General features: G+C 37.1%; 1 protein-coding gene across 1 annotated transcript; it reads left to right on the top strand.

Moving 5' to 3' along the window:
• On the top strand, positions 1-27,581 carry ABCD3 (ATP binding cassette subfamily D member 3). The gene is made up of 23 exons (XM_065741864.1): positions 1-158; positions 11,581-11,617; positions 12,450-12,548; positions 12,761-12,849; positions 14,021-14,090; positions 14,916-15,013; positions 15,644-15,767; positions 16,183-16,239; positions 17,253-17,395; positions 17,697-17,766; positions 19,093-19,162; positions 19,267-19,364; positions 19,446-19,537; positions 20,041-20,129; positions 20,206-20,278; positions 21,168-21,231; positions 21,656-21,733; positions 21,831-21,896; positions 21,993-22,082; positions 22,284-22,403; positions 22,799-22,903; positions 24,388-24,444; positions 25,172-27,581. The coding sequence occupies exons 1-23, from the start codon at positions 43-45 to the stop codon at positions 25,247-25,249; spliced, it is 1,983 nt and encodes a 660-aa protein (XP_065597936.1). The 5' UTR covers positions 1-42; the 3' UTR covers positions 25,250-27,581.

Here is a 27,581-nt window from a genome sequence, read left to right on the forward strand (position 1 = left end):
TCCGGCTCGGCTCGGCTGCGGCTCTGCGGCTGCACTCGCGCCATGGCTGCCTACAGCAAGTACCTCACCGTGCGCCATTCCGCCATCGTCGGCGGCACGGCCGCCGCCTGCGCGCTGCTCTGCCTGCTCAACAAGCGGCGGGCCGCGGCCCAGCACGGGTGAGCGGAGCGGGGCGGGGCGCGGCGTGCGGAGGGCCCGAGCCGGGGAAGAACCGCGGGTGGTGCGCGGGGCCGAGCAGCGCGGAGCGGAGCGGAGCCGAGCCCGGGGCCGGCCCGAGGCTTGCCACCCGCTGCCTCCGCACTCGGGACCGGCTCCCGTGGAGGCTCCGCTGCTCGAGTTGTTTTTGTATTCTCAGTTTTCCCATCTGTGAGCTCGTGCTGAGAAAGAGTTAAGTGTTTAGGTTTGCCCTGTCCGTACGGGTAATAGCGGGCGCGGATTGTTCTGGCGCTGCGCGCTCCCGGCTGGGCACGACAGCTGTAGCAGAGATTGGCGGCTGGGTCACCGGTGAGAATGTCTCACCTGTGCGTGTGTGTGCTGGGGCAGGCATCTGCTGGCCCCTGGGAAGCACTCGGATACCGGAACGTGTGGTGGGTGGAGAAGATGCTCCAGGCTCAGTCCTTGCCTGATTCTGGCCGGTCTGTGGACTTCGGTCGCTGGCCATGTGATAAGGACCCGGCGTGTACAGTTAGATATCGTGTAATTGCTATAACCCGATCCTGGTGCTAAACAGTGATGGTGAAATGACCTTTCTCAATAGACTTAAGTAATACCGTACCTGCAGTTAAGCAACAACCTAGTGTTATTTTACCTAATTCCTTTTATACAGGTGATATCCTCAGCCTTCTCTGAGGTTAGGTAACTTTGTCATATAACATACATAAAATGTGAGCACCGCAGGGCTTCTTGGAGTTTGTTACATTGTTTGCGTGGGAATGGGAAAAAAAAAGATCCCAAACGATTGCTAATGGTTGCTGTTCTGTCCAATTGCTAGGGAACAGTGGTATTTTCCAGTTATCTCTGCTGAATTTAGTCAAACACCTTTCTTGAGAAGGTGAAAAGCTATATAGATGGGCTTGAAAGTAGTAGGTTGAGAGGGTTACAGATACGTACTGTGAGGTTTCCCCACTTTGTGTATTGTGATGGTGCCCAGAAGAAAGCCTGGGCCAGGCAAGCATCCTGGGAGAATCTGCGTTTATATTTCAGTAAGAACATATGCTTTTGAAGTGAACCTTCCAATTGTCCACACTTCCCTTATTCTCTCTTTGTTGAGGAATGAGCACGGCCTTGGGTTATGTTCAGTTTGGAGCACATCTTCAACTGTAGATTGAAGTCCAGTCTAGTTTTGAAGTACATCTAATATTCTCCTGAAACGCATATAATGTGGGTTCTGGATTCTTCCTGAACTGTCTCTGTTACAGGTTTCTTGGTGTTGATTTGCTGGACTTGACAAGGATAGTCCCTCTATTAGTTAAGAGTGAATGTAGTGAAACTGAATGCTAGCTTGAATGCTGAATGAAAGTTGTATTTGGAGTACGTTCCTCCTGTAGAAATCTTATGATTTTGTTAGGTACATTGATAAAAATCTGAAGTATTTGTATGTATTAGGTGGACCACACACCACTATAATATTAGTGACTGCTGCAAAGTGGAAATGATTCATACATTCAGCAGTTGAATGGAGTTGAGGTGGTCTGACCTGACATGACCTGTCCCTTTTCCTCTATCTATACTACAGTTATCCTGATACCTCATTGTTACTCCTGTAGTCTGCCTCTCTTACGCCATTTTGCTTTCTCAAATGTATTAGAAATGCAGTTTCTAAAATAAGTACTATGTTTGCCAACTATTCTGTTCCTGTGTGAGTATTGCTTTAAGCTTTTGAGGCACTCCATTGCATAGGTCTTAATACTACTGTGATGTTGGGGCCATGAATTCCAAGTTCTACATCCACTGTTAAGTTGTTTCATAACCAGCTGCTTCTGCTTTTCTGGAGGATGGCATTTGCCATTTGGTCTTCCTTTTCTTCACGTTTTCCTTGTGAGGCAAACCTTGCCAGGAGCGTTACAGAATGCTGCCTGTCAAGAATAGGCAGTAGGCGAGCTACATTGCCTACACCACAAAAGCAGCCACTTATTACCACTGCCTCATCCTCTTTTAGTCTTGTTAGTTTACGTATCATTTATTTCCTAATGCTTTGTTGCTAATGTAAATTATAGCATACTTTTGGAAAGGACTGTCACTGTGCCAAATTTTTATATATGCCAGCGTACTTGTGCTGGTATACAATACTGACATACAAGTAAGTGGTAAATCTTCATGGAATAATGATTAAAAATGTCTAAGGTCTTGTGTGCCATCTAGTTTCTGTGTCCGCTTTGGAAAGGTGAAGAATTATGACTGGCCTAAATTTCACTTCTTCCTAAGGAAAATAATATTTTTGGCATTCTAGATAAGGACTTGTGGCATATATACAGCTTGAGGCTAACTGAAGCGTGCAAGTAGTGGCAAACTGAAGTGTGATGTATGTGAATGCCTTTGTTTACCTTAGTGTATAATGCATAAAAACGTTGTCTTGTTTGTGTCAGATGGATTTCAGCTTCTTGAATTCTGGAAGGTGAAATTGTATGGTGAGCTTCTTAAAGATCAATATTGTGGACTCAATGGAGACCAGCATTTTGCTGTGCAAGTGCAAAATGTACATGTGGAACTTATTCTTTCCTAGCAAAGTCTTTGAACATATACTTAAATGCATATCTTGTTTCATTCTGAATGCACTATTATATCATGTTTTCCTGAAATAAATGATGGAGTTTTTTTTATTTCTGCTGGGATGCTGGCAATGGTTCTATATCACTGCTGACTGAAATTGAGAAGTAAAACAAGATAAAATGCAAATTAAAAAAAAACAAACAAACATAGCAAATCAAATGTTTGTTGCCTGCATAACACAACAAAACAGAATTAATCTTATGCAGATTTCTCAGATTGTGTGTGTTAATTTTGATAGGGAATAGTCAGCTACAGGAACTGTTGTAGGAGAAAGAGACAACTCTCACCTACATTTCTTCTGTCAGAAAATAGGAGCAAAGTCCGGTACAACTCATATCAAGTAGTAAGGTATGAATAATTAAGCTGGATGTTATACTAGCCTACCTTAGTAGGTCAAAGATCACTTAATTAGTGTTAGTTGGATTAGTCACAGCTGTTCTTCTATAGGACCTACTACGTTGCTCATCAGTTTTGCAGAACTGAGAGGTTGTATCATTTGCAGTTGACAGTAAATTTTAACTACAAATTTCTAAAATCCTCAAAAATAACCCAACTACAGAACTGTTGACTTGTAGCAAGAAGCTCAGTGGTATTCTACACTGCTTCCTTGACTAAAAAAGCACAGATAGCACTCTTTTTCCATTTGAGTTGCTTTCCTCAAAATAAAAGTCAGTTTTCTTGGAAAAGCTGTCATTTCGTGGCAGGGAGAAAGTTGTTACATGTAAATGCAGTAATGACCTGTGCTGTGGTATTTGGAGTGTTTTTAGAATGGAAAAAATGTTATCCTGTTTGGGAAACTACATAATTCTGGGAATATAATACAGGAGACACCAGTCCTGACTATAATTTGTCAGGAGCAGTTTTTAGGAGCACAAGGGACTTTAGCACTGATGATTTTTTTGACCACTGAAAAGCTCGCTTCTGTTTATGGAAATGACTCATAAAATCTGTGTTAAAGATCAGTGGTTCTGTTCTTTATTTTTTTTTCTTTTTTTTCCACCCCACTATTGAGCATTGGAGAAAGATTTGAAGAATAGAAGAAAGAAGGAAAACCAACAGAGGTCCAATCAGTATTCTTTGTACTTTGTCCTCTGTCTGCTGAAACATCAACAAAAAGTTTAATGCCTAAAACCTTGTCACTGAACAAGATCTAAAATTTTTTGGAATTGATGTTTTTTGTTTTTTTAAGTAATAAACAGTACTGAAATTAAACTGGTCAAATCTGTAGTATTTTCCTAGCTGATGATGTGTTCTGATGCATTACAAGTACTGTTTGGCTGTATGCAAACACAAACAGCAGATATACCTTTTACTAGCTGCTGTTACTATGGGATAGCAATTTGTTGCTAAGAATTACTATTTTAATTGAATGCAGATGGCTTCAGATTTACTGACAATGCATGACAGTAAATGCATGGTTTTTTGTGACATTAAAGAAACCAATGCAACCAATGACCAAAACAGCTGGAACAGTTTGGTTCACCTAAACGTTTTTCATCTTTAAACAAGGGGACAGTAAGCTCATATTGGTTATTGACAGTCAAATAAATGGTAGATGATGAAGTAAGTTTATACACAATATAAGACTGACTGTGGAAGGAAAGAAAAAGGAAAACCTGTGCTGTATAATGTTTAAAGTAAAATGAAGTTATTTTTCATTTGTAGAAGTCTAACCCCATGTCTTACTAGCTTTGTCTTGCATGTCAGACGTTACTGCCTAGAACAAGAAACTTAAGATTTGATTGCTTCAGAAATAAAACTTTAATGGCTGTTATGTAAAGGAGCTGGTTGTTGTCTGTGATTCTCTCACTCTAGTGGGAATTGTTCCTTAGTTTCTTTGTAGTTGAAAGTGAAGTACTTGCACAAATAGAGAGTGTACTTGGATTATTTTCAAAAAGTACTTAACACATACAGATTTCTGCTGGAGGATGGGACTGAAAGGAGTTGCAAGAAGTATTTCAGTAAAGAGCTTGGAACTGCAGGGTTAGGGAAAGCTGAGTATAGTGGGAATTTATAGTATATGAAAGGTGGTAAGCTGCTCCTAGATACGCTGTCCTTCCCTATCACCCAGTACATCCATTAAAATCAAAGTGGATGCTGGTGTATGGAAACTTAGTTTTGTATACATTAAACTTCTGAAATTCAAGAGATTTCTGTCCCATCCATGAAGTAAAAAATGCTTAAAGGAAGAAAAATGTTTACCTGGGGCTTCAGAGATCAGATTGGGCCAAAGCAAGGAGTTGTTGATGCGGTGTAGTCAAGCAGTCTTTTACACAGGTCATCTTAGGTTATGTGTGACCTCTGCACTCAGCTGTCAGCAGGCTTCTCAGCCTTCTTCCTCTCAGGGAGTGGAAGCTGGTGTTTGTCAGGACTGCCCTTGAACTTGGCAGTGATTCATACAAGTAGAACCGGAACTGATAAAAACTTGTTCAAACATTACAAAATCTAATACAGAAGTTAAAACCTAGCAAGTGACTTGTAACTTAAAAGAAGTCTCGCTTCTTGATATTCAGTATTTTTGCACTTTAGGATATTTTTCTTTTTATTACTCCTCGTTTCTTTAGGCTCTGAAGATACGTGTGTGAGTCCCATGCTTGGTACTTCACACAAAGGGCCTTGTTCCAGCGTGGAAATGCCTAGGCTGACAAAAAAAAAAAAAAAAAGAAACTGCATTGCAGCAAATGTCTAGATTGCTTACATGTGTGTGAAAGCTTTAAAAAGAACTTGTGCTACACAATGGAAAGGTTAAAAAGGGTATTAAAGACAGCTGCATTGTGGTGGACTTAACCAGGATGTAAATGTGACTTATCAGTCTGTTACTCACCATTCCTGCATTATTATGAAAAGCAAAACTCACCAAAACATACAGATAGGATTAGTAGAAGATATGTCTAAATTCTGACCTTGTAGGGGGGAAAATAACAACCCTGCCTGAGGCTCAGAAAACCTGTCTTCAGCTGGAGGGCACAGGGACAGGAGATAAGGGGGACTTAGGCCTCCTCCTCCAGTTCAGGCTGCTTTTGTTTCGGGCCTGGGTAGTTAATTTGTAGTTAATTTCTCTTTTACTAAGTTGCCAAAATTGGTTGTTCTCTAAGCCAAGGTCTAGTGTAAGAGTATGTGGCAGTATGAAGCAGGTTGGTTTTTTTTCCACATTGCAGGAAGGAGAAGAACAAAATCTTTTTCCTCTGATGTACCTGAGAGAGAGCGACAGCCACAGCTTAGGCCAGAACACAAGCTTATGGAAAAGCAGTAGCTTTACCCTTTTTCTGTTGTCTTACTCCATTATTGAGAGGCAGGCTTCTACTGAAACTGAGATTTTTTTCCTTGTCAACAGTACTGCTTTGTTGCCTTCTGAATTGCTTCTAGAAACTCTCTGAGCTTTAGCAGCACAGCAGTTGGAGCTCAGCTTGCAGTCCATGCCAGGCAGAAGGTCCAGATGCCTGTGACCTTCTCAATCCCTTTCTTGGTCACCTGAATGCTTTCTATTACTATTTTTGGTTATGCTGCAACTAGCCACCAGTGTTGTGTCAAGAAAACGGTTCCCTTTGTTTCTGTGTGGGCTCAGGGTGCTCTGTGTAAATGTGCCTGCTTTTGCATTGTGCCCATGCTTCTGAGTAAGGCTGCTGCCCTTGACCCAAAATAGCTGTGCTGTTGCTCTCTTGCTCAGTGCAGGGAATGCAGTGTGGAGCTGTCTGTCAGTGATTACATACACTAGGAGGTACACACCGTATTTCTCAATAGAGCTGTTAGTCCATCACACTGTAATGGCCTATGCAATTGTATTCCATCTTCAGTTAAATTGTATTGTATTTGTGGTTTAAGAGTGTGACTGCAAAATGGACTGAAAATTGTACATTTAATCATGGAAGGTCTGCGAAAGACAGACAAAAATTGCTTAGAGGTAACAACTATTTGTAAAGCTCACTTTTTCTCTCTTTGTACTGTGTTTAGCAGAAGCCAGATACCCTGTAGAAAGCAGGTGAAATGACCTTATCTTTGTAGCTTCTTTGTATTTAACCACAGTATACTGTTTTCAAACTCTGATTTCCTCGTTGCTGATCATTAAACTGCAAGACTTGCTTATCTCTTGTCTTCGTCTGCAATTCCATGCACTTGGCTCAGTGTAGGTTGCCTCCATGAAACTCTAATGAACTTTAGTCTAGTAGGCTGATACTTCAAGAAACTGTAATTCTTTAACTTTCCTGTTTACTAACAAATACCACAGAGCTAGTATTCCCAAGTAGTTCCCTTTAGGTAACCAGACTTGGTGGTCTCTGAAAGACTTTTCTCAGTGCTTCTGAAATCACTTTCTTCCACAGTGATGCAGAGAATGATCTTTTGAGCAACCACCATTGTTGTGTGTTTCTTTTGAGAGAATAGATTTACTGATAAGGGAATACAGAGGTAAACCCAAAGATGAAGTGCTGTGCCCAACTCTTATGTGGAGACTGAAATTGAGTGATGCTATCTTCAAGTTTTCTGCCTTTCACTGTGTTACGTCGCTGCCCTCCAAGTAGGATCAGCTGCCAAACGCCTGGGCAGTCCTGAAACTGTATCGCTTTCTTTATACATCTTGTTGTTTTTCTTTCTTTCTTTCTTTCTTTTATTTATTTTTGACTGATCATGTTTCTGAATATTCAGGAAAGGTGTTTTGTTCTCTTACCTTCTATTTATTAGGTACCTACCTATTTACTTATCTTCAGTGAGCTACTATTCGGTTACCATGTGCATACAATGTGAAGCTGGATAGTAGCTGTGTTAGCCCAGTACAGCCTTTCTTGTCCTGCCATATATGCATCTTCTGTAAAAGCTCTGAGCAGTTAAATTACAGAGGGCAGACTACATTTTGGATGCTGCTTTCACTGCAGTTTCCTCTGGTCATATGTGTCCCACTGCATCTATAGTTTTTGGATTGTTTTGGTTTTTATCTTTTTTTGGAAGACATAGAATCACAGAATGAATTATAGAGCCAGAATACTGGAGACCTTAGTCCAGGTGTGTACTGGAAGCAGGATCTACCCTGAAAGTTTGACTGCCCATCATCTTCTTGCCGTTTAGTGAAGTCTGCTTGTGTTGGCAGGTTTTCTTTCTTAACTCTAGCTGTAAACATAGTTTGTTAGCATCTTCCATGTGGTTAAACTCAGAAGCAAGCAGCCTGTGAAGGTAAATTTTATTAAGAAATAATTCTGCTGGATAAGGCTGTATTCATCTGGCACTGTGGTGGGCAAGAAAAGCTAGTGCATTTCTACAAGTTTTGTTGTTTAGGATAAATAAATTGGTAGGGCAGCTTAGTATGCAAGTTTTTGTGTAATTGTGAATAATGTTACTGTATTAATTTGTGCTTGAGTCATGCTTTCAAAGTAGCCTGTCTGCAAACTGCCATGTGTCAATTTAAAATCACATTGTTTTTAAGCTGCAGAGTTAGGCATTCCTGGCTTTCTTTCCCGGATGTCATTGCTAATATGCTGTATGCCATTGTATTTTGGTTTTATTTTTGTTGCCGTAGATGCTCTTGAGTGTTCTTGTTGCCTTATTCAGACACCCTCACTTTTTTTTATCAGAAGTTGCTGTGCTCTCCTGCTGTCTGTGATACAACTATTTAATTTTGTTTGATGAAGTCTCATGGCCTAGGGGATACTGGTGGATGGAATGAAAAAGGAAAAGGACAACAAAACAACAACAAAAAGTCAGGAAAGGTTAGAGGGAGAACCCTCTACTTTCTGATATAGAAGGAAAAGATAGAAAATGAGTGATGAACAATGGCTGCACAGTTTAGACTAGCAGGTAAAAAGGAACTGAAGCGTATTCCTTATGGGACATCTGTCATTTCACTGCTGAATCTAGCGTTCCTTCCCTTCAACTGTCTGGAAATGGCTTTTGCTTTGGTAATTCTCATTACCCCAGCCATTCAGCCTCTGTGTGTGTGCTCTTAGGGGAAGTGTGCAGTGTCACTCTCTTGCGGTGAAGCGAGAGCAACTGCACTGAAGACTGAAAGTATCTGCAGTTAGATAGCAGCTGTCTGAATGGTAGTAATACTGACTGAATGATTGTGAGACAGACTGCACTAACCTGAGCTGTATCCATATCTGTTTTCCTACTGTATCACCAAATCACCCTTTCTAGCTCTGGAGCATTGAGGCCCACTGATGACTGGTGCACTAACTTGAATGAGGAATGCTGTGTTGTGCAAACTAGAGTGGTGTGTGTGGGTAGGGTAATCTCAAGTAAAAAAAAAAAAAACAAAAACAGCCTGTTTCTCTTCCCAGCAGCCCTTACATATGCTGCTCAGATGTGAGCATATCCCCATACCAGGAAAGTGCAGCAGAAGAATCAGGCAGCATGCAGCAGAAACCCTCTCCAGCACCAAGGGCTGTGCTGCTCCAGCATTAGGTAAAGTCTGAAATAACAGAGAGCTGAAGCGTTTCGTGTTAAGAGCTCTCTGCTGCAACAAGGTAGTCTTGCTGTGTTCTTGCTGACTAATTGAGGGTGTTATTTAGTCTTTATGTTCAATGAGAATGCAGTCACAATTCTCACACGAACCTCTATGATAGTGTAATGAAATTTGGAGGAGTGTCAGCACGTATCAGACTGAAAAAGTGGCACTTCTGAGAAGGAAAGTTCTGTGGTCTTTTCCAGGCAAAGTTACTGTAGACTCTTCTGTTGCAAGCAGAACAGTTTTACTTCTGGAAATAGCACTGGCCTAATTCTGATAATACTGAGAGCAACTTTTTGAACCTCTGGAGTCATAGCTGTTCTTTTGCATCTCAGTAATCTATAGCTGATCTGCAATTGCTTCATTTCTTATTGAGGTATGAGTCTTGTTGGAACTTGTGTGAGATTTTTTTTCTAGGAAGAAAAACAGTCTTACAGCTTCATTTTCATTAAGACATCATTTACAGTTATGTAATTTTTATCTTAAACTTTATGAATACTAATACAAATTAAATGCAACTTTACAAATATGGCTGTTTCTGAACAGCTATTTTTCTGTTGTGGATAGCCAGTTTCATGTGAATTTGGTTACTTCACCTACTGAATTTCTATAGTTACTGTAGGAGAAATGTATTAAATACTTCAAGTATTCAGCTGGACCTCATATTCTTAATACATTACTATTTTGATACATTAATGTCTGGTTATTTTAAAGCAGCAGTAGCTGTATACTGAGTGCTGTGACATCAGACTTTGGCAGATCTTGAAGTTACAAAGGTAGGAATTATTAAAGGATCTCTGAAAGAGCAGCGTGCTTTTATTTTGCATTTCTACCAGTCCTGAATCATCCAGGAAGATATCCACTTAATTTGATCATAGTTATTAACTCATAAGAATAATGCTTTTCTCTTTCTTCAAAACCAGATGTGACTGGGCTCCTAAAGTGATCCTTAATTTAGGAATTTTTTGTCTTAATAGTTTTTTTTGTACTTTGAAAAATTAATATCAAGAAGGACAGAGATTTCTTGTAGCAGCGTATGTCACTCCTGCACCACCAGGATGTAGTCTCTAAATTATTTCTTAGTTCTCTGCATGCTGTTACTATATCCAGATATTTCCTTTGAGTTGCATCTCGTCGGAGCTTCTGTTGTTTGTCACTGGTCTGCCCTCTGCTGTCTGTCACATTCTTTACTCTGTATTTCGCACAAGTAGTCTCAGATTTTTGTTCTTTTGAGTTTGTTCTTCACTGTTACCTTTAATTAAGCTGTTAAGTTGGCATCTCTTCCTTCTCACTTTCTGGTCTCCTTTCCTCATATTATTCTGCTGCCCTTTGTAATTAAGTTATTTTTCTTCGTTGGTCAATGACATTGAGGTCTTCCTAATAATCATAAATTAACGTAGGTACCTTCATTCATAATTCATCCTAGGTACCTTCTTTGCAGCACTTTAAAGCAGCGGTGTGAGGTGATGATACTGATAAAGTTGTGGATAAGAGGTTACAGGACAGTGTCCGCACTTCTTTGGGTGCTGGAGGCAGGAGCAGTGCCTTGCTTGCTTTCAACTTCACTGGGATTTCCTAGATACTAGCTTGAAACTGTTAACATAGTCCAGCCTGCTGTGAACACTTTTAGTATGATATTTGATAAATAAGTTACAATTTAAAGCTGTCGCTTTTCAACTGTGTAAATGTGCAAGCTCTCCCACTGCTTTCACGTGCATATTTGATGTTCAGAAAGGAAGGCAAACTCTGTCTTAAATGTCAGCTTGCCTTTTTAAAGGGAAAAAACAGTACTTCTACGTTCTTGGTTGACTGTTTTTCCTGTTATCTCTTTGAAAATGAGGGGAAGAAAAGAAGGACGTGTGAAATGAAAACCACTACACACCTTCGCATAGCCTAGTTTTTACAGGGTCTAATTTTTTTCCCCTGCAGCGCAGTCTAATAAGTAAATAATCTTTAAGAATAGCATAATTAGCTATTTGGAAGTCCTTGCAAAGCAAATCTGTTTGGCTTATGTAGGCAGTGTGAAATTGGATTCCTGAACCTGCATTCAGTTGGGTCTGGTGACCGCAAAGGAAACTCTGTAGCCAGAGCTGCCAAGTATTTTTTAGAGATATAGGAACAGTGGGAGTTACACAAGGCGAAGCAGAACTCAAAAGGAAAGAGGGAGACTTAATATCCTTACATGAAATTCGATGGTGGAATGGATAACTTTTTAGGTAGCAGTGTAAAATTAGCAAGTAAGTTTGAGATAAAAGGTATTCTTGCTGTGGGGACAGTACACTGCTTTGACATAGGTGGTAGGGAGGTTATCTACAGCTTTTCTGTCTGTCTCAAGAGAAATGCATGTTCATAAAAAGTAAAATATTTTTCTTTTACAGTAAAAGAAGTGGAAAACAAGCCTTGCAGAATAATGAGGTAATTATTTCTTCATATTATATTTATTTAATAATTGTAAGTGCTATTTATCCTTTTTTTTGCTTTCTGTCCAGTAACTGCAGTTTTGTTTTGGACAGGATGATGGGTATGATGCAGATGTAGTTTGAATGACACCTTCAAACTTGTAGTGATAAAAAAAAAAGGAGGAATCAGAGTAATCACATATAACTGAAGTTTTCATTAGCCCTTGATGTGTCCCATATGTTTTTTTTTAATTTCTTTGTGCATTAGAAACATTTAAGGACTGGTTTTGTAAGTTTGACCATATGCTTAGCAAGAAAGTTCTACCTGTACAGTTCAAGCCATCTGTGGTCTAGAGAAACAATGGAATGTGAAATACTTAGAAATACTGACAAATGATGTCCTCCAGAGATAAGCAACTTTGAGATGGCAGAATGCTTTATAACTTGTACATTGATGCTTTAATGCTGTGGTCTACATTGTTTGTGTATTATTTCTGGCATAGAATTGAACTAACTATAATCTTGTATCATAACAACTGTTTCCTATTGCGACTTGCTCTGATAGCTTAGTTCTTAAGATTTCTGTTAGCTGTTGATGCATGCAATCCCAATTCCTATATTTCTCTTAACTTGTGAGAGCAAGTCTTAAAATTGGCAGGAAAAATTGCAAAAGCTGCAGAAGGAAGGTAGCTGTAAGTAATGCAGTGTTATGGTTTTATGATTTTTGTTGTATTACTGATATTCCACATCATAAACCGTAACATGCAGATAGGGAAAATATCATACCATCTAAACATGCTTTACAGAAAATCTCACTTTTCTTGTTCTGCTTGTTCTGTATGTAGCAGAAAGAGGGAAAGAAGGAGCGAGCGATGGTGGACAGATTGTTTATTGCAAGGATATGTCGAATCCTGAAAATAATGGTCCCTAGAGCACTTTGTAAGGAGGTAAGCATCACCTGCAGTAACAAAGAAAAGTGGGTGTTTTTGGAGATGCATTTTCTCTTGCAATATACTTTGCTAGAATAGGGCCAAGTTTTAGTGCATAGCAACAAAATACATAAGTATAAAAAACCTACATCCACTTTCAGTTATGAAATGCTATAAATATGCTGACTTTTGTTCATTATTTAACTACTATACATCTATTTCTGCATTAGACAGGTTATTTGCTGCTTATTGCTGTAATGCTGGTAGTCCGCACGTACTGTGATATTTGGATGATTCAGAATGGAACGGTCATTGAAAGGTATCTGTTCTAAGATATTTTTTCTTATTTTTAGCAGGGAGTGTGGTCTACTTCAAACACTTTATTGCATATTGATGCACCTGTATGACTGGTATAGTCATAATGTTATGGCTCCTATAATTTTGGAAAGGAGAAGAAAATTATTTTATTGTTCTGCTATTGGACACTATTTATTTATTTTGAAATCAGATGTACCTCTTGGTAAATGATTTTTTCAGTCTTAGTTGCATTTTGTACCCTGATGACTCTAAGTCTTACGCTGATCTGAACATCCAAGGTTGTGCTTCAGAATGGTGGTGTGGTGGTCCTACAATGAATGAAGTCACTGTGCAGATGATTATTGATGCATAACAGAATTTGGGAGTGCTAGAACTACAGAGGTGTAAAGTAATTTGAATAGAATCAGAAATATGTAATTATGTTAAATTACAGATATTTTATTCCCATAATATGGTTGTAATGAAACATAATAACGGGTTATTCAAAATGGTCCTTTACAATTTACTGCTGCTGCTTCAGTGTTTAAAAACTGCTGAATTTGGTAACATAGGCAGTCATGTACTTTGCTGATTTTCCATAGCTGCAGCAGCGCTGAGGCAACTATGCTGTGCTCTTACTATGTTTTTCTGGTTGCTTCAGAACCTGTGTGCTGTTAGTCACTCATCTGCAGCATTGCTAAATAAATGTACCTCTTCATCAAGGATGATTTTTCAATTTGCTATAGATCAAATTGACTCTCATCTTTATGATGCAATGAAATTCTAGTGCTGATACAGTTCTACTTATTACTTTGTCTTTTCAGCTAGAAAATTCAGATTCTATTCTTTCAGAACTGTCAGTCATCCAGTAGCAATAATATTATTTGTCTGCCGAGCATATCTACTAACACTTCCGAACTTGTAATGTCAGGAATACATGAGGAAGTTCAACAGCAGTAGTTACATCTTTATATCAGAGGATATATATATATATATTTTACTACTGGGAGATAGTAAGAATTCTCCTGATACATATTTTACTTTACTTTGTCATTCTTGATCCTACAGCTACAAACCTCAGATCTTCGCCATGCATTTTCTCTGCTGTGTGATCCACTGAGAATCTGTCCACTTGAGTACTACTAGTTTACAGTTTCTCTTGTAAATAACTCTTAGCTTATGGTTGTTTGCAGTGCTATCATTGGTCGCAGCAGAAAAGATTTCAAGAAATACTTGTTCAACTTCATTGCTGCAATGCCTGCCGTAAGTGCTTTTTCTGCTATAAGTATGGTGCAAATTAAGAATTTGAGGAAAAGATTTCAAATGGGTATCTCAGAATTTGTGGGAAATAGTTGTTTTATGTGAAAGTCTGAACTAAACATTTAATTTTCTGCCTTCAGTATGTGGGAGACTACTTGTACATTTCTGTATTGCATGCTTATTTGTCTGATTTATGTTTAGTTTTTCAGGTTGGTTTTGTTGATGGCAATTTTGACAAACTGCTTAATATGACACCTGTAGTACTGCTTAATAATGTCCTATGAAATGGGTGATGTTTCAGCAATGCAGTTTTGGGATGTTTTTGACATAATGAAGGATCACTTTTTAGTTTTCTAGTTTTAAATTTCTTAATACTTTTTTCTAAGCTTTAGGGTTTTTTTCCCCACCAACTTTTCCTTCAGCTTGTCAATGCCTGACTCTAGATAAAAAGTTGTTACTACCTAATAGATAACCTTGTTTTATGATAGAGTTAATAACGAATCAATCATTTTAAGGCATTGACTATTAAATGCTATCTCTCTTTTAGTTTAGCAGAAAAGCTGAAGATATGTTATCTGAATGTTCGTTTAAATTAGATCTTCTGATGTGATGAGTACTGCATATAACTGGAGTTGTCAAAAATGTAGATGAAAACTTTATCAGTGGTTGTGCAGACATTATATGGTTGGTTTTAAGTAAGTTAAACAGTATCACTGATTTCAAGAGGACAATTCACCTACTTTAAAGTGTTTGTACAATCTGTGCTGCAAACTGATCAAGGTATATTAAATTTTGTTGGCTAAATATTGAAATACTGTCTCTTTCTAGATCTCTTTAGTAAATAACTTCTTGAAATATGGTCTAAATGAATTGAAACTCTGCTTCCGAGTAAGGCTCACCAAATACCTCTATGAGGAATATCTTAAGTAAGTAACATCTTGTTAATGTCTAGTGTTTTTGAAAACTGAATTGATCCAAATAAAAACCAATCATTTTAAGGCCATAGTAATAAACTAAGCACCTTGCTAACAGCTATATTGTTTAGAAAAGACTTGATTACATTTAGCTTGAAATAAAGGATTGAGTGGTTCAGCCAGGTTGCATTTGGCAACAGGTGCAAAGACAGCAGAGTTGGCTCAAATGGACAAAAACAGAATAGGCACCATACTACTTCCATTAATATGTGAGCTCTCAAGGTCCTTCAGTTACTCTTGTGTAGTCTAATAATCTACTGACTGGTTTGAGTCAATACATACATGAATTGGAGTAGCTTCTTGTGTTCTTTTGCACTAAATTTAGGTTGTCAGGTGCGCTGTTACTTCTATTTTGTAACTTGAAATGTACTATCAGTGCATAGAGCAATCTGGGTGATGTCCTGGAGCCTAAACATTTCTGCAGGATTTAAAGTAGGTCTGTTCTTGCATAGACAATGTTGACTCCATACAGTCATTTATTGTCTGTGTTGCTTTTCCCATTATTGTATGATATAAGGCATTTCTGATTATTTGAAATCACAAGGTAATTATTTCTACTTCTTAACTGCTGTTTTGTTTCAGAGCTTATACATACTACAAAATGGGAAATCTGGATAACAGAATAGCTAACCCCGATCAACTCCTTACACAGGATGTGGAGAAATTCTGTAACAGTGTAGTGGACCTGTACTCAAACCTTAGCAAGGTAAAGCTTTTCATAGAGAACTTTGAGTTTTAGCTGTCAAAAATTGTTTAAGCTATCATACTAATATCTTTTTTCTCTGCTGTTTTTACAGCCTCTGCTAAAACAATGTTGTAGGTTGTAATATTTTTCCTTAAATTTTGTTTTAAAGACCATAATGGTTTTTTTTTTTTTTTTAACAGTTAAACAGAGATGTGCATGTACTTTCTCAGCTGGTTAGATTTCAGAGGAAAAATTATTGCTAATTCATAGCTAAGTACAAAAACTGTTCTGGTTAGGGAGGTGTGACTGAATAAGCATTTTTGTCTGTTTCATGTGTAAAACTTATCTTGGCTGTAATGAAGTAAAATCACCATTATATACTCATATTACATTGATGTTCTAACATTTGTTTTCTTCCTTTTTGCTTCTGTGACAGCCCTTCTTGGATATAGTTTTGTATATCTTCAAGCTTACAAGTGCAATAGGAGCTCAGGTAACTTGAAAGTTTTCTACGTGTTTTTTTGTTGTTTTTTTTTTTTTTTTGCCATCTTTGTTACAGCATTGTATCTGTTTGGAGTCTGAGGACAACGTTAGATGTTACTCATAGTTTCATCCATTATTTCAAAGGGTATACTAAAATATGCTTTTATAAACTTCAGTGCATTTTGTCTTGAGGCAAGCAAGATCAAAGCTCTCTAGCTTAAAGAGGATAGATTTAGGTTGGACATATGGAAAAAGCTTTTTAAAAGAGTGGGTGTTGAGGCACTGAGACAGGTTGCCTAGAGATGTGGTTGACTCCTCATCTCTGGAGACTTTCAAGATGAGGGATGAGATGAAGCACTGAGCACCTGATTTAGCTGTGCATCTCCCTGTTTGTTGCAGGGGAGTTGGACAGGATGACCTTCAAAGGTCTCTTCCAACTCTAGGGATTCTACTATTCTGTGATCTACAGTAAAAGCAAAATTAGCAGGCACTTGGCTATTATAAGACACATATGTTCTTTATTTTCTTTAGCTGTTGCTTGGGACTTCCCTTTTTAACAGTGCCCTTTCTGGTTCTTCTTAACTTTCATGACTTTCATTTCAGGGAAGAATAAGTTTCATTTTTTCTTTATAACCTGTATGAATAGGAGCCATTACTTGGATAGAAATGAAGGAGAGGAAATAGGAAAGATTTAGGAAAGTTAGTGAAACAAGTAAGCAAAACAGGAGGTGGAGAAAAATTCTGGACAATGATAAAAATTTGAGTAGAGAGCTGGGAGGGAGAATGACATCTGGAAATAGGGAATTAGGAGGAAGAAGATAGTGCTCGCTACACAAAAGAGGAGCAGTGTGACAGGAATTTTAAGGGGTTGGCAATACAGACACATTGAAAGGGAGAATCAAGGATGTCAGGAATTTATCTGAAAAACACAAAGTATTAAAGATGATGCAGTTTCTATTGGATTGTAGATTTTGGTTGCAAACCATTGTATTGAAAATTTCTATTCTCTTTTGATATCTGCAGGGTCCAGCTAGCATGATGGCGTACTTGGTTGTGTCAGGGTTTTTCCTTACACGTTTAAGGAGACCAATTGGCAAGATGACTATCATAGAACAAAAATATGAAGGGGAGTACAGATACGTCAACTCACGACTTATTACAAACAGGTATAGATTTACTTGGTTAGCAAGATAGAAGTGACAGAATGATTCTGTGGCGTAAATAAAGGTTGGATGTTAAAATATATTCTGAAAGACGTACGCTATCAGCTCTGAGCAAAGTGTTCACATCTTTATGCAGATTATTAAATCACTTATATTTGGACTGTATTCCTAATTTGTAAGAGAAGCTGCATGTGTGCTATTAGTTAAAGGGTAGAGACTCCTATTTCAGATGAAAAGAACAGTCTGCATTTTATAGTTGACTATTTCAAACAGTCATTAAAAAGTTCTTTTTTTTTTTTTTAAGTGAAGAAATTGCTTTCTATAATGGAAATTTGAGAGAAAAACAAACTATTCACAGAACCTTCCGTAAACTGGTAAGTCTTTTAAAAACACTTTAAGCAAAACTTTGGTTAATTTTATCATCACTATTCAAGACTTTTTCCCTGACATTCTCTTGATCCTTTCTCTGGTTTTATATTGTCAGAATTTTGAAAGGGAAAGAACTAGAAAAGGGTTTATCTAATTATCTAACTCTGTCTGTATTAAGGTTATTACAGCTAATTTTGTACTGGCAATCCCAAAATCAGTTCAATGATTGTCAGCTTTGTGTCAAAGAATTTTCGTGTAGTGATTTCAACTACAACAATTATTTTAATATAAATGTGCTTCATAAACTGACTTTAAGATTATGATCAGAAGAAAGACATTGTGTACTACAAAAATTAGTAATATCGTGGATTTCTATAATATGATCTCTTGAGAAGTTGTCACTGATTTCTCAAAGAGCTTGTTGAAAAAGTAATAAACAGATGAAGTTATAAAATTTTTCTGAACAGAATAAAAAGTATATACAGTTGTATACCCAGAAATAGAGTGGAATGAAAGTGGAGAATGTAAAGGAAAAGTTGAGAAATACAAATGTCCAAAGTGTGTGTGTCTGCCTAGACAGTCATTTAAAACTACTCATGTTTCTCCTGATCAGGTCTTACTTTGCAATTCAGATGTGGTTTAATTCTTTGACACTGATTTTTTTTTTTTGTCTGTTTGGCACGTTACAAATGAAATGCTTCTCAGACTTCCTTTCTACTTGTGTAGGTCTCAGCCTTTGATTCCTCATGCCTTGTTCAGAAACCAAAGGCCCTTTAGTTTATTTGTTCTTCTGTCTACTGTCTTTTTCCCTAATTGTTTCTGTTCTTTGCTTTGCCAGCTTACAGTACTTCTGTCCATTCTCTTTACTCTTGCTGCAGAGTTTCATTTTCTTGCTCACTGTGTTTTGTGTTCTTTGATTTAGGACTCTTTTCTAAGCCTTTCCTGTAGTCTTGATGTGTATTTTTGTATAAATTAAACTGAGTTGAGTTGATGTTTATGCAGTTACTATAATCAGATTATAGATCCATTTTTAGAATAAAATCAGGATGTGATTTTCTGACAGAGTGGTCTTTCTCTTGCTGCTCAACTCCTTTTTACTCACCACAGTTATTGTCTACTCACTGCTTAATTTCAGATGTAGGTTTTCTTGATCTTGAATGCAGATGTTTGTCAGCAGGGACATTGGTAGTACTTATCACAGTTATGCTGTAGGCATTGTTAGGGGTATTTGTGTAGAATAACTCTACTTGGATTCAAACTTCTCTAAAATAATAAAATATAGTTAAAAAGTACTGGTTAAGTTTGACTTTTCTATTTCTGTAACTTGCCAGGTGGAGCACTTACATAATTTCATCCTGTTCCGGTTCTCTATGGGTTTCATTGATACTATCATTGCCAAATGTAAGTGTTCAGTGTTGATGAGCTATAGTAAATAGCCAGCACTAAACTACTTTTTTACTGCTTCAATGAATATGTGGTTTAATATTTACCCTTAAAAACTGCAGATCTTGCCACTGTGGTTGGTTACCTGGTTGTTAGTCGTCCGTTTTTGAACCTGGCTGATCCTCGCCATCAGAATAGTACCCATGCAGAACTTCTGGAGGTAAACGGAACATAATTAAAACAATATCTTGAATTTATGTTGTGTTAGTTCATATAAAAAAAACCCTTTATTCTACTCTAGGATTACTACCAAAGTGGAAGAATGTTACTGAGAATGTCTCAAGCATTGGGTAGAATAGTCCTGGCGGGTCGTGAGATGACGAGATTGGCTGGGTAAGTGTAACAGTACTTGCGTAAGATGATCGTTCCTAAAGCTACATTTTTGCTGTTTCTCATCTCATTTTGAGAAACAGGTCACTGTAGAGTGAAAATGAGCTATGTGCTTTGTTCAGAACAATGTATTCAAGAATTAAAAATATTTTATACTGAATACGCTGTATTTGAAGACAAGATATTTATCTCCACTAAAAAGTAGCAGCATACAATTTGAGTGGTTAGTTGGAAAGAGGTTAGTAGGTACTTGTGAATGGATTATGTGTTGTTTTACCAAAACGTTTGGAGTTTTTTAGTTCACTTATGAAAAGTCCTTCACTTAAATATTGAGTATTTGACTGTAGTAGGAAAAGGTTCTTGGAGCCTTAGTGCAATTCTAAACTCTTCATTTCCTATGCGGGGTTGAAGAACATTTTCATTTTGACTTCTTAGTAGAATGCTTGCTACTGCTTACATAGATTTCTGAAACTTCTATGAATAATTCTAGGTTTTGTTTTCTTTAGTTTCACAGCTCGAATTACAGAATTAATGCAGGTTCTGAAGGACTTGAATAGTGGCAAATATCAGCGCACTATGGTATCTCAAGAAAAAGGTAAATGATACATATGCCGTGCAGTGCTTGGTGTCTCTTCTTAATGCTCCAGTTTTTAATACGTTTTTTCTTTAAGATGCAGATGTAAAACAAGCTTTGCCTTTGATACCTGGATCTGGAGAAATTATCAACACTGATAACCTTATCAAGTATGTGTATCAAGTTCCCGTAACTTCAGTATTTTTAACGTAGCCTGACTTTTTTTGGTCTTTTCTTCTACCACTGTTATTAGAGCTCGTACACTTAGTAGAGCAGTACACTTAATTACAATAAGCAATTCCTGCTGTACCATAGGTCACTTGTAGACAGTTCCCTCTCACTTCCATTTAACGCTTCTGTTCTGTAAGTCAGTCTTTGTCTTTGGATGTTAGCAGGAAACATAATGCCTGTTGTATTCACAGATAACGCTTCCTGCTGCCAAGACTTTTTTTTAATGCTCCACCAGTCCTTTAGAAAAGATCTCGATAGCATGTTTTGTTCATTGGTGTAGTTAAGCTGCAAAAATCAGGAGGAAGTCTGTATTCATTTTCAAAACGCTTGTATGCTTTCACTGGTTATTGATGTACTTAAGTAGCTTTTTTTTTTGTGGCCTAAAGAACATAGTTTTGATATAGTAGTACTACTAAAACAAAGGCATGAAGTGAGGCAAGTTAAGACATCAAGTAGCCTCCATCTAGTTAGTGTGGAAGCCAGACATGGGACTAGAGGGAGGGAAGGCAGGAGAAGGAAGTTGATTATAGAGCTATAAAGTAAAAGCAAGCTAAATGTAGGTTTATATCCATAGGATGTTTTGGAGACTGAAGATTTAGAAATACTCAGAAAACAGATATATGAAGAAAAAACTTTTAAGAGGCTCAACAAACACCCTTGAAACAAAAAGCAGTCTTAATTTTCTTCTCTGCTGATTGTTGGAAACTGAGACAGTGTACTGAATGAAATACTGCTGAAGTCTTCTCTGTTCCTGAAATCTTTGCCTAAGCATGACATGCTAGCTGCTTTTAGGCAACTGCTCTCATTTTATGTTTTAAATACCAATAGGTTTGATCATGTTCCATTGGTGACACCTAATGGAGATGTTTTGATCCAAGACTTGAACTTTGAGGTAAGAATTAAGTATTATAGAAAAATGTATTGCGCTTTGTTTAATGCTTTAAAATGAAAATAGTTGAGTGGTCTGAATTAAAAAAAAAAAAAAAGCAAGCAAACAAAAACATAAACAGAGATGCTTGTATGATGTGCATATGCAAGAACAAAATTCATGTTCTTTCTCAGTTTTGAAAAAGAAAGTCAGTAAACTGTTGTAACAAACTTTCTGCAACTAGGGTGTTTTTTTCCAGTTGCAATTGATGCCAAACTAGCTGGGGAAAAGATTAAATATTGTTGGAAATTCTTCTCTGATGTCAAAAACTGCTACTATGTATAAGCCTACAAGGGGAAGAGTTTGTGTTATTGTTTGTAGCAGCTTTCAGTAGCTTTAAGCAGTACTTTCTCACTACTGCTTTAATGTGTTGTCTTTGCATTTTTAGGTTCGATCTGGTGCAAATGTTCTGATTTGTGGGCCAAATGGATGTGGGAAGAGCTCACTTTTTCGTGTTCTTGGTGAGGTAAGGAAACTTTTTCAAATAGATGTGGAAGAGTATACAGCAGAAACCCTATTGTAGAACTTTTTTTCCTCAAGTTTAAACTTTGTTCTTTTTGTAGTTGTGGCCTTTGTTCGGTGGACGTTTAACAAAACCTGTAAGAGGAAAGTTATTCTATGTTCCCCAGGTGAGACAAAGTACTTTAAGTGACTAGTCTTCTCTTTCCTCCTTCTGTGACTGTTTACAAATATTTGACATAAGTTATTGTTTGTAACTGTCTCAGAGACCATATATGACTCTTGGAACACTCAGAGATCAAGTTATATACCCAGATACTTTAGAAGATCAGCGAAAGAAAGGGATTTCTGACCAGGTAATAAGTGATTCATTTACTCATCTTAAGTGAAACAAGTGGTTATGCATTAGATTAAAAATACTGATGCTATTTAAAAACAGTGCATTTAGTTTGTTTCTAATGTTTTATCATGGTTGCATAGGAGGATAACCCTTTATAACTCTTAAATATTTTTTTAATCAAGTTTGCATAAGCTTTGTCACTACTTTTAAAAAAAAGGTGCTGAAGGAGTACTTGGATAACGTCCAGCTGGGTCCAATCTTGGAACGTGAAGGAGGCTGGGACAGTGTTCAGGACTGGATGGATGTGCTCAGCGGAGGAGAAAAACAGAGAATGGCTGTATGTCTCAAAAGCATAAGAACTTAAAAAGTACAGGAAATAAGTTGAAAATGCGATCTGGATTTTCAGCATATTTTGTGTATTAAATATTGTAATTTTAGTTAAAGAAGGAAACCCCCAAAAGTGAAGTATCTGAATGCTGCAAAAACAGATAGTTAAAGTAACAATTGCTTGAAATGTAAAGGAAATGTTGAACTTGTACCATTCCTTACACTTTGATTACGTGAACAGAAGTTTTTTGAAATAATAGTTTTGCAATTAAAGAAAAGTCAAGAAGTCAACAGTAATATGCAGCTCTCAAAATTCTCTCGCTGCTTTCAATTTTTGGACGTTGATTTTACATTTAAATTATCACAGTGCTGTACTGATTGCAGTCCAATTGGTTTTCTTTCCAGATGGCAAGATTATTTTATCATAAGCCGCAGTTTGCAATTCTGGATGAATGCACCAGTGCTGTTAGTGTTGATGTAGAAGGCTACATTTACAGCCACTGCCGAAAGGTAAGGTCTTTCCTTTTTTTTTATCAATAAATTATGCAAGAAAGCATTCTACATTCTCACTGCTTTTAGTGAGTTTCTAATCTAGAAAGACTGATGTTTGGAGATGAAATTAGTAGCTATAGAAGTTGTGCCAGTCCTTATACAATGAATACACATTTCATACTTCAGCATAGTTATTTTTTCCTGCAGTAATGCCCCATATGAATATCTAAAGTAGAAATATCCCACTGCTATTTTGGTTCTTCCCCCCTGCACAGTTCTGTGATCTACGTAACAGATAACTTGCTCATCATCCCAGACATTCTGCATGTTTCTCTGATGCCTTGCAGAAAGATAATATTTTTGTTATTTGAGAGGCCAGGCTACAGATCTTCCAACTACAGATAAGTATTCTTTACTACTTTAGAAAAAAACTTCCAGTAAGTGCCTAGTATTCTTTCAAAAGTAACATGAGAGATCAGATATGTGTTGCACAATAACGTATTCAGGGTGTGCAAGATGTTTCTAGAAGAGAGTGCTGCAGAAGAACTTAGTCACTGCCAACCCACTTTTTCTCATTTCTTCCCTTCTCATATCCCCAAGGTTGTATTACTAAGAAGATATTTGTTTCTTCCTTAGCATTCATCCACTGTTCTTCATCATGGCTAAGAAAAGCAAAAGAGTTTACTTAGTTATGAGAGTTATTTAAAATGTACTGCAAAAAACATATACTTTTTTTCCTCAAAATGTTACATTTCTAGAATTGTCTGAGGTTAAGAAGAGGCTTAAAAAGTAACAAAAGTAGGAGGTGGACTGTTCCTTATGGCTAATATAGGGCTTATTGAAAGGGGGAAGAAGAAAAGCTTAGGGCATGCACTTTTTATGCATGCTAGGGTTCAATAAGTATTTTGGAATCTCTTGATAATTAAGATGTACATGTGGTATCTCTCTATCAGATTCATATAATAGGCATTGTTTCTTGAAATAATCTTGCCACACAAAATTTTCATAGTACTCGTGTTTATAAGAACAGTTTTGCATGTTTTATTTTGTTAAGACTGGAATGTCCACTTGTTTTTAGAATTACTGTTGCTGGGTAGCTAATGTGTATTACTGAAAGACAGTTCCTGTCTAATCTGTCCTTGCAGAAAAGAAAAAAAATACCCTGTTTTGTTACTGTAGCCATTTTGTGGGTTGGGCATTTGTGATTTTTTTTCCATGTTTACATAGACTTTTTAATTATCAGCTATATTTTAGTCACCTGCAACTTTTATCTCCCTTGCCCTGTTAATTCTACCAAATGATCAGGAGCAAGAGAATGGTAAACTCAATTGGAGTAGTAAGCACTCTTATTTAATTGTAAAATCTTGTATTAAGGCTACATATTTTCACTACTAACAGTAGTCTGGAAGTTTTAACTTCATCAGCTATATCAGGCTGAAAAATAAATACTTTGTCTCCATGAGAAAAATGAAATTAACTGCCTTATTTTCGTATTCATGTAGGTTGGCATCACTCTCTTCACTGTTTCCCACCGGAAGTCCCTGTGGAAACATCATGATGTACGTAATCTATCCTTTTGCTAAGTTGGTTGAGATTTCATTTCATTTTTCTATTAAATTCAAGATGTTCACTTTTTATTTCCTGGTAGATCATATTCTGTTCTATTAAATGGTTATTGTTTCATAATCTTCTTGCAACATTTGAAATATTCTAACACTTCAAATTATGAAAAATTTTTAGATTTAAAAAAATGCCCCTGAAAGAATAACCCTAGTCCAACAACAACCAACTTTAGTGAGAATCCAGTAGAAAATATGGAGATTTTTGCTTTCAGAAGATAGCTACCTGCTATACCTACGTATAAGTTTGTCTCTTAACACATGGACCTTTTTTTAAAAATATAATGCATTACTAGTATTACCACTTTTTACCCAAACTGTGTAGGTGGGGAGGGAGGAAGAGGGGTGGAGACTGAATTAATATAGAAGAATGAATGTATAGTTCCAGTATATTGTCACAACAAACAAGATGTCAGCATTAAATCTGGATATGACCAGTGGATTAGTGCTGTATAAGAACAAAACCTGTGTGTGTGTATTATACATACTTCCCCCCCCCCCCCCCCCCCCCCCCAGAGATAAATGAATTTAGTGAAGTATGAGGTGGGAAGCCCTGGCCAGCTGAGTTTAAGATTTTACATTAAATCTACTCAAATTGTAACTTATTTATGCATTTACAGAGCTGGTAATTTTTTAGGGGTTGATAATGTATTTGGCTTTGTTTCAGTTTTACTTGCACATGGATGGCAGAGGAAATTATGAATTCAAGAAGATAACTGAAGACACAGTTGAATTTGGATCTTAAAACTCAAACTGAACTGCTACAGAGACTGATTACTGGAAATGTGTAGAATGGCAGACATTGTACAGTAAAACTACTCAGCTTGTTTTTAAACAGATTAACTAGAGTAACTTAAAACAAGCTGCTAAGCATTTATTATTATGTAGGATATTGCTAATTGTGTATATGTTGGTTTAATTATTAATATGTACTAAGAATGTCTTTATTCTTGTGGTTTAAAAACCTGCCTAAATTAAATTGGGCTTAAATCAGTGTAACCTGATTCATCCTGGGATGCAAACCATTTGAAATCAGCTGATTTGACTTTTGTAGACCTTCTTTCCCTTCAGTGAAAAGCCCTGTTAAAATTAGGGCTGCTACCTCTCTTGTTCCTGCGAAGCAGTCTTGGATATTTTGCTCTGTTCTATGCATATTTCTCAGTTATCTCACATAATGCAGGACATTATCCCATCTTCAGATCTGTGCTGTGCTTGGTTGATGAAAGAGCCTTTTCCTTCACCAAGCCTTGTGATGTAGCCAATACACCTTTGCTGATAAAGAATGGACTGAACTTGAAAGGTGAAACTAATTCCTTCTGCTAAGAAAATTAAGCTAGTTCTGTTGTGGGTTTGGGGTTCTCTTTTAATCTTTGTCTGTCCATGCAGCTATCTGCTGGTCACAAATCTTATCTTCCGATTTAGTAAGATCTCTTCTCTTCCCTAGCTCCATCTTTTCTGTCACTGAATTCCTATGTTTACGAAGAGCTAAAAAGAAATTGAGGAAAGAAAGGGATTGACCAATCAGAAGGGAAAAGTGATGCTCCATCTCTCGGAGAAAGCAAATAATTCCCACGAAGTGTGGGAGCAGTCAGTCTTCTCTTGAAATTGGTAGAAGTTAGAAAGGACTCAGATCTTCATTACTCTGGAAGGTAATTCTAACAGGTTGTTGTGTGTCCTGTGTGTGTGTGTTCAGTTTTCTGGTAACAGCAGCTACTGTTCTTCTTCCTCCTCAAAAAATCAGATCTCCTTGTGGTTTTGGCTGCTTTACAGATATGAGTTTGAAAGTATGTGATAATGGTACTCCTCGATTGATTGATTTTTTTTCTAGTCTGTGAAGCTTGAAATTACACTTTCATACTTCACATTTTTCTCTAATTTCTTGATTTCTGATTAAAAAAAAAATAAAGAGAAGAAATTACCAGCAGTTATCAATGCTGTTTAAATATGGCCAATCCCTACTGGTTTTCTTATTCTGGCTGCCAAATTCTTTCTTTGAATAAATCAAACTCTTAAATAGTTTACTGTAACCATTTTTCACCCATACAAATGATGACTCTGGTGGCCATATGACTTTTACAAACATAATAAATGCAGCAAGGTGAGTTTTGTCATTGGGAATACGAAGGTACAACTTGAACTGAATCACTGTTTAAGCTTTAAAACAAAAAATTGCAATACCTGTTGTACAGTGAAGGTCTAATAGTTCTTTATTGTTCCACATAAGATATAATATAGGATTGCATTACATGAAGGCATGCATAAAACATGCAATAAATCTGCTCTCTGTGCATCTTTTATCACAGGTTTAGGTTTAAGAAATATATCTTTTCACTAAATGGATATGAATTTGGATGTACTGCTGTATGTTGATTTTCCCTAATTTTACCATCTTTCATGTTGAGATTGCTACCTGTTAGTATTTTTCCTTTGATCATAGTACTTGCTCATAACTTTCACTGCTAGTATTTTTTTAATAGTTTTCAAATGCAAACAGCTATTCTAGTCTAAGAATCCAGTGATTACAGTGGATTTGTAGTAGGATGCACCAAGGAAAATCAAAGTGTACCATATTCAGGAGCATGAGATACCAGAATGAATTTTTATGGTTGCTCCACAAATAGAAAACAAATAGACAAAAGCCATCTGACTAACCTTCTGGACACTCAGATTTGCATATCAGCCTAATTTGTACTGTAGCAGGTAGCAACATACATTAAGTGAGGTTGTAATATTATTTTTTAACTGCAACTGTGAAAATATGGATGCCAGATGGTATTCTTGTGAAAATTGTCAGTATAAATGTTACAACTTCTCTTGGAAGGGTTGTTTTAACCCCTTTTTGAAACAAGAAGCAAAAGGAAAAAGAATCCATTAAAATGAGGAAGTTGCTATTATGTTTATCAGTAGGGCAGACTTGGGATACTTTAACATATTTCTAGCACTGACAAGCAAAACCACACACAGCACACTGATAAGGAGCCCCCTGCAACCAGTCCTGTGGTTCCTCATGATTAAACTGGTTACTAACAGAATTTTGTGTAAACTCAGATTTATTTAATAAACTAAAAAATGTCAAA

This window comes from Cyrtonyx montezumae, unplaced genomic scaffold (assembly GCF_038088225.1).
Source record: "Cyrtonyx montezumae isolate F1298 unplaced genomic scaffold, pur_monq_1.0 scaffold_1, whole genome shotgun sequence".
Classification (NCBI taxonomy): domain Eukaryota; kingdom Metazoa; phylum Chordata; class Aves; order Galliformes; family Odontophoridae; genus Cyrtonyx; species Cyrtonyx montezumae.